Source organism: Cupressus sempervirens, chromosome 7, assembly GCF_028749045.1.
Source record: "Cupressus sempervirens isolate cs-2001-9-10 chromosome 7, ASM2874904v1, whole genome shotgun sequence".
Taxonomy (NCBI): domain Eukaryota; kingdom Viridiplantae; phylum Streptophyta; class Pinopsida; order Cupressales; family Cupressaceae; genus Cupressus; species Cupressus sempervirens.
Genome location: NC_143124.1, coordinates 437342863 through 437351040, shown reverse-complemented (window position 1 = coordinate 437351040; position 8178 = coordinate 437342863). Strand labels below are relative to the sequence as shown.

The 8178-nt window shown below is 32.9% G+C and overlaps 1 protein-coding gene and 1 long non-coding RNA gene across 2 annotated transcripts; one reads left to right on the top strand and one right to left on the bottom strand.

The window, feature by feature from the left end:
- Positions 1-1557: 1557 nt before the first annotated feature.
- On the top strand, positions 1558-6144 carry LOC149547457 (uncharacterized). Its single transcript, XR_016353873.1, has 3 exons — positions 1558-1971; positions 3960-4137; positions 5867-6144. It is a non-coding gene; the product is annotated as an uncharacterized LOC149547457 (long non-coding RNA).
- On the bottom strand, positions 4958-5850 carry LOC149547458 (putative glutathione S-transferase). Its single transcript, XM_089791647.1, has 2 exons — positions 5496-5850; positions 4958-5384 (listed from the first exon to the last, which is right to left on the bottom strand). Exons 1-2 carry the CDS (start codon positions 5802-5804, stop codon positions 5013-5015), a joined length of 681 nt encoding a protein of 226 aa, XP_089647773.1. The 5' UTR covers positions 5805-5850; the 3' UTR covers positions 4958-5012.
- Positions 6145-8178: the final 2034 nt, after the last annotated feature.

The window sequence follows — 8178 nt, the reverse complement described above, 5'->3', positions numbered from 1 at the left end:
GTGAAAAGTGAAAAAAAATTATAACTCTTAAGTTTTCAAGTATAATTATAAATGAATAAATAAAATATCTCACATATAGTTGTAAATATAAAACGAATTTCAAACATTTGTACTTATATTTGATTTTGTGTTAAATTTCATTAACCAAAAACTAAAACTTATGCAACTATTTAGCATAGCAAGTACCATGTAACTCCTATTTTACCTTGAATTTGGCCGAAAATATTGCATTGTGGAGAACCTCTGAAAAAAGTTCTCCTATAACACAAAATGAGTTTAGCCAATCATATAATTTGTATGAAATATGAAATTTGCAAATGAATAAAAAAACTTTAGAAATATTTTAATTATTCAAAAATCATTATTGTATTCAGTTTGTACAATTACTAAATTAGTACAATAATGCATTGCCTAAGGCAAGTACAATAACCAGAAAACAAAACCTTTTAGATGACACTTCATTGTTCAAGATATCAACGTAATCCTATGCTTCCAAATAAAATAATATTAACATAACACCAAAAATTCATACGTTAATTTAGGCCATGTTTGGCTGTGGGAATAGGAATAGCTATTCTGGAATAGAAAATGGGGCTACGTATCCTATTCTGTGTTTGGTTCAGCCAATATTTGATGGAGAATTCCCGAACCCCAAAATTTATGTTTTCTAAAATAAATAAAACTGGAATAGGAATACGTTTTCCAATAACACCTATTTGGGTGGAATTACAAATTCTCATTTTTAGACCAAAATTATAATATGTATTCCTATTTTAATTCGTATTCCAACGCTGATTTAGTGCATCCAAACAAAGAATTCAAAATTTTAAAAATTTACATATGCTTATTCTGCTTGTTGCCAAATAGGCTCGGGGCGTCTTTAAAAATTATCTTGGAATTTAAGTGTCTTATTGCTCTGACACAAGCTATGCACTTATACAACTTAACAAATGCAACCTCCTTCGCATTAAGGACAAGCAATTTAATCTTCCATAAATCTCTTTCTCATACAACTTAACAAATACAGCCTCCTTCGCATTAAGGACAAGCAATTTAATCTACCATAAATCTCTTTCTCATCTTGAGGCCCACTTCAAGAATCCGATCAGAGGAGGGAAGAATTTTCTTCACGCTTTCCCTCTCCATACATCTCTTCACCCATGTATCAAGCAACGGATATTCAGTCTCAAACGGTATCTTAAAATTCCCAGTAGTCTCATACGTATGAAAACAACAAGCATAGGGAATGAAGGCGATGTCCAGCAACCCAAACTCCTCTCCACTGAAGAAAGGCAGTGATCCTCCTGCTAACATTTCTTTCAAAGCGCCTTCTAACAATTTGAAATTATCCAGCATGTCACGCTTGGCCTGCTCCTCACCCTCATCTTTTGACCTCAATATATACTATACACAATACATGGATTTAAGACGTTAATTAAGGATAAAAAAATTAATTTTGTCTTTAAAATACCTTCAAAGTTAATTTTAAATTGTCTCGAATTACGAGAATAACAAAATTAACTTTATTAGAGATAACTATTCAACATTTCATGGTTTAGTCCTCATCTCACGGGCATCTTAACATACGAAACACATCGTCTGAACTCACCGATGAAGTGCAGCGCCATAGGAGATACCATGGAAATGGAGTTATCAACGGCAAGATTAGAAATCATGGTGACCAGAAATCATTCTATTAGATATTTTGATCAGCCTGTTTTACGGGGCAACTGGTGTCTTCATGCCTCTGTGCTTTGGATTTTCCCTCCTATATTTCTAAGAATTATTTCTTTGGATTTGCCCTCTTATATTTATAAGAATGATTTCTTCATCGACATTGAGTCTTTTTCAATGGAGTCCAGCTAAGAACGGGTCGAATGATATTGAATCAGCACAACAGTGAAATTTGGAAGAGAAAGGAGGCGGCAGCATTAGGGTTTCACAGGTTGAAAAAGAAAGCGTCCATGAAATGTAAGTATGCTTGTCAAAATGACCTTATAAATATATTATAAAATTAAATAGGGTTTCTGAATGAATGACTCTCCGTGTACAATTTTTTTAGTATAATCTTAGGTTTATTTTATTTTATGATTTGTCTCTGCTTATTCTCTCTGCTACCGGGTCTCTCTATCTATCTATTACAACTAGAATATACATTGCTCCTTAGCATATCCTTTCTCCTCCCAGGACATGAGACTGCTTAGGCCAACCGAAAATGCCTCTATGTCTACTACCCATGTATCTATTGCCCCTGACCAGTACTCTGTCTCTGATGGGTAAACTGAAAGGGTCGGTTCTGGCTCTGGATCTACTTTATATAGATAATGGAACCAATGATGCTGAATGCTAAACTTGCTTCTTGAGCCACTACAGGTTTATTTATATAGTGTTGTTGGTGATGGAGCATCTGCTGTAGGTGGTGCTGGATCTTGTATTGAGGGTTTGAACTATCAAGTTTCAAGGTTTCTATAAATTTGTTACAAAATAAGGATTTTTTCCCCTAATTTGAACAGGCATTTATTCTTTGAATTGAATTGAACATTGGCATTTCTATTGTCTGTGTGTGAGCATGGAATTGTAACTGATATTCTCTGAACACCCTTAAAATTGGGTAAACACCTATCCCTTGGTGAATATTGGGATTTATAGCTAAACAATCTTCCACTTTTTCAAAACTCATTCCACTTTCTATAGATTCATCCTCAATGTACCACTTTAGGTCATGAAAAAATTAGTATTATATTTGCAAGGATCAATACTTTGAATGGCGTTACGTTTGAAGTCTAAAATAGAAGGATATTTCCATGACAGAGTAATGGATTAGTCTCAAAATGTTAGTGTGGCATTAAAATGTACTAGCAATAAACTATCACTCTCCAGCATACCATATAAACAATTCTATGGTTTGTGACGGTCATGGATCAAATCAACAAATTCTAAAACAGATTAAACTTTAGCAATCTTCTGGTTTATGCTAAGTGTTTTATTCAATTTTCATTTATAGTTTGTTGCATATATATAATCATTAATCATTGTTATTTTTGTAAGTTTCAATTTACCATCTGTTTAATAAACAAGACAAAGGTTCTTGGAAAGTTTTTTCCCATTTTGGTATGATTAATTTATTTTACTGTTTGAGAGGGTTAAATAATTAACACTTTTAAAGCCTCATTAGTTCAGGGCTTTTAGACTTTAGTAAATAGCTACATATCCTCAATTAATTAGCCCATTAAATCAGGTACCATGTAATAACCTTGATGAATGTGGTTGTAAGGTTTCACAGATTACTTCAAGATTATGAATATATTTTATTTGATCTGTGGGTAGCTCCAAGCCATACACCATGTTCATGCAGTTTTAACCTAAAGTTTGTACGTATAGCAGAGGTTCAATCCAAGATTACTCATTCCCTCTCATGTTGGAAAACCTAAAGTTTGTGTGTATAGCAGAGGTTCAATCCAATAGTAGAGCCATCGACCTGTGGAAGGTTAACTATAGATTCCATTAAGTTATAACCACTCTGCTCTGATTAAGTGATGGTTGTTTTAGAGTCTATGATAATTCCACCAGACCTATACATGACTAACTTTTTTTTAATGGAGAAGGACAAAATATGAGAAGAGTCGTGTAAATGCTGGTAGAAAAAGATTAGATAAAGGGTAGCGAGTATATATTTATATCTATGACTTCTTCTAGTTGTGTAAATGTTGGTAGAAATAGATTAGATACAGGGTAGTGTTAATATCTGAGGTACCTGGATTAAGTCATTTTAAAGAGCTCTTACTCTATTATGTATTTAAGCATGCAACCTTGTTTGTTTACTCTATAATGTGGGTGAGTACAGATTTTTGAATACTGATTTATCCATTGCTCTGTTCTATTATCTTGGTTATGCAAGATATCAAACCCTCATATTTCGTTTCCATTGTAACCCCTTTTTATTTCTTTTATTACCGCAGCTGAAACATTTATGCGCTTATTTTCCCTTGGTGGCGGTGGATCTCTGTGGACCTTGACTCAGTTCCAACTAGAGCAACAACAGTGCGCACAGGAGTTGTGGATTGAAAAATTTGGATCTGTCTAAAAAGTTTTCAATTTTTTTCTGCAACAGCCAGATGCATCAGCATTTGTGTTGAGGTAAATTTGTGCATTCAAATTGATTGTTATATTTTTCTGTCAATAATTTGAGTGTTGTTCCTCTATTAACGATCAATTCCTCTGTTAATAATCTATTTTTGACAGTAGAATTAATTTCTCTGTTAATGATATGCTCTAAGGTCAATAATCTATTTTGAGCAATACAACGGAGCCCGACAAAATATCTAATGCAATTTTGGGCTCCGTTGTATTGCAGCTGAAATATCTAATGTACTTTTGGTGCCACTCTAATGGAAATGCTTATAAATCTGATAAAATGTAATATCTGTTTCTATACTCTTTTCTTTAACATCTGGTTCTGTGTGCTATGCCACTAGAAAATCAAATGTACCATTTGATTCACTTCAATATCTATCTTCTCACGCTACAAGTATTGCCTATGTTGTTTTCTTCTTGCGAGTGCATGTGCCATCCTGCTCTCTCTAACCTTATGACACAAAAATAATTTGGAACCTATTTTTGTTGCTTTCCAGATATGTGTTGATATATTCTGATTTTCATGAGTGTTTTCCAGTTTCAGTTATTTGTCCTTAGGGAGCATTTTAAAAACATCAATTATTTTCTCAAAATATCTTCCTATCACAAGGACGACACATTTTTAAAATAATTGCATGCAACAATCAGCTATACCCTTGCGCCTGTTCTCAGTGCAAGCGTTAGTATAATTCTGCAATCCTTAAATATGGTGAGAGCAATTAGGGTGAGAGGCATCATAGAAACCAGTTGAAAGAAAATTCGTCATTGGAACTCAGAATCCAGACATAGAAACTAGGGAAAAAGAGATTAAATTTAGATCCTCTTACACAAAATATTCCCTTTAATAACTTGTTAAATGCAGTCCACTGCAACATCAGTTAATCTACCACAAATTTCTTCCTGATTTGTAAGGCCCTATCGAGAATCTTATCAGGCGAGGGAAGAATTTTCTTGACGCTGTCCCTCTTCATACATCTCTTCACCCATGCATCAAGCAACGGATATTCAGTATCAAACGCTGTCTTGAAATTCCCAATAGTCTTAAAAGCGTGAAACCAAGAAGCATACAAGGGAATGAAGGCGATATCCAGGAACCCAATCTCCTTTCCCGCGAAGAAGGGCAGCGATCCTCCCGCCGACATATCTTTCAACGCACCTTCCAAAAATCGGAGGTTCTCCAGCATGTCACGCTTGGCATCCTCCTGAGCCTCATCCTTCGATTTAACAATACGAATCGCCGACTCCAGAAACTGCAAAAGAACACAACACACATTTCTTAATACTTTTTCAATCCCCAGCTAATCGAAAAGGCGCCGATTTAATAAAAATGGTTTTGTCAACGAGAATGAAGTAACCATTGCCTTCTTGTCAGCGAAGTCAGCCCAGAAGCGGGCAAGGGCACGGTCATACGGCAAATGCTTTTCCGAGCCCCAGGTCTCGTCAATATATTGAAGAATAATGAGAGATTCGCATATAGGCTTTCCATTGTGGATGAGAACAGGTACTTTCTTGTACACCGGATTCATTTGCAGGAGGAATTCACTCTTATTGGACTCCAGATCCTCTTCTTGGTATTCATATTTCACGCCTTTCTCTTCGAGGGCGATTAAGACGCGCATGGCGAATGGACTTATCTCTGCGCCCAGCACTTTCACTTTCACTTGCTCCATGTTGTATTACACACTCCACCAATGTTGATAATAATGTTTTCTTGTGTTTCATATTTTGGCAGGGGACTGCAGATATATATAAGAAAAACAAGGTCGCCGAGGTTAGGAAGATGGTAGAATTAACAATGATCCACGTGTTCGCTCCATAAGACTCTGCGGACGTCGGCCCTTGCGTCAGTAACAATGCCATTGTGCAGTACTGAGCACGGCATTAGTTGTGACGTATATGCATGCGAAGCGCAAGGGCCAAGAAAAACCCCAAAGAGCTTAGTTCAATAATTGTATCATAATTATACTTATGTGAGAATTTAAATAAATTGGGCGGCTACAAATTACAGTATTTTTTGTTTTTTTACTAAACACTAAAGCTTTTCAAAGTTTTGGATTGACAGAACTTGTGTTAGGTAATATTTATTCGCATTAGTCAATGGGGGAAGGAGTGCGCATATCCTTAGAATGAACCTCCTAGAATACGACAATTTCATTATATTTTTTTAATGTTCTATGATTTTAGATATATATTTTAAGCTTTATTTACTAAAAGTCATAGATATGAATATATATTAGTCTATATAGATGAATATTGAATCTAATAATATTGAACATATATTAAATTTTTTTAAAGAATGTGATAATATAGTGATGTAATTAATAGCATTTTCAAATTTATTATGGTGTTAAGTTGTATCATTTTAGGGCTAAAATATTTTACTGGAGCAACATGTATCGATTACATTTTTAATATATTCTTATTAAAAAAGCTATAATACATTCTTAATTATTAACACATATTAATTATGTTTACATTAATAATTGTACCAATAGTATTGTACAATTATGTCAACTGCTATACATAACACATGTATAAAACATAAAGTTGTATGAATAATTTATGGTTGAACATTCACTATCTAACTCTCGCTTTGTATCAAACTAGAAAAATGCATAAAATCTATTATGAGATGATTAATGTTCTAGATTTATTTTCTATGCTGGTCATTGCGACTTGAGTTTTCTTGATCTTTAGTGTAAAATGACTAGATATATTTTGTGATAAAATTGAGGATAACTGATGATAAAGAAACCAAGATTGCGGAAGACATGTGTCTTTGATTGCCTAAGGGACTTTTGAAGCTTTTATATCCCATTACATAAGGTCCATATCTAGCCAATAATATAGGTTTTTGAGCTAGAAATCAAGCCAATGGAGTTTATTTATTGCAAAACAAAATAAATGAGAAGTGATGGATGTGATTAGTTTATAACTTTTAAGACAATTTTTTTTTTATTGTTGTGTTGAATTTACTATGAAAAATAAACATTTTTCCTCTCCAAATTATATGGACATGGTATATTGTTCATTTTCTTTATGATCCTACAAATGCTTCTATATGTGAAGAAGACTTATGCATAGGACATTAATGTTCATGAGTAGTTTCCAAAGTGAGGAAACTAGGAAGAAAAGTAGTGATTGCAAGTTTTTATTGTACTTGCTATAATCAATGCTATTGCATTTTCTTGTGTTCAATTAGTTAATTAATTTAAACAAATGATAAACACTTTTTGGATTTTCAAAATAACCACGATTTATACAAATCTCAAATTCATATATGTTAACTTTTCAAATAAAAGAAACTATTAATTTGCAATATCATTGCTTGAAATGGCCTAGTCATATATGTACACTATTTTTGGATTTTTGAGCTATTTTTGTAGATACCCTATTATTTCTTGTTTAACGATTTTGTTTTACAAACATTCTACTACCACAATATTTTCAAGATTTCCAATATTAGTTTGGGTCTAATTTAATTTCCATCTTATACAATGTTAAATATATTAAAAATAAATTTCATACAATAAAGATCAATTATTTATCAATTCTTTTTCCAAATTATTTTCAACTATAAATAAAACAAAAAATTAAAAAAAATCTAAAAACTACTCTATTAACTTTAACCTACAATTCTTAAGTTATATTTAAAATTAAAACTACAAATATAATTAAGTTCTAAATTAAAAAGAAACCATTGCTACAACAGGGCACTTATTTAGATCACAACATTGATCAGTAAATAAGGCACATTTTGTTAGATGAATGCAATAAATTAAGCATAAATTAAATTGAATGCAATGCCTATCCTATATCAGTTGTTCCTCAGAGAGAAAGAGGTGAGGAAATATTCTATGTTGTTGAAATGTTAGAATCAATGTAACTTCCAAAATTTGTAGTGTGTGAATTGAAGGTTTTTCTCTTTTTGTTTTTGTTAAGTCACCATGAAAACAATGCATACAAATTTATTAATTTTCAATACTTTATGCAAGATTAGTTTAATCTGAATAAGATTTTTTCTATATGGTACTTAAATACCTC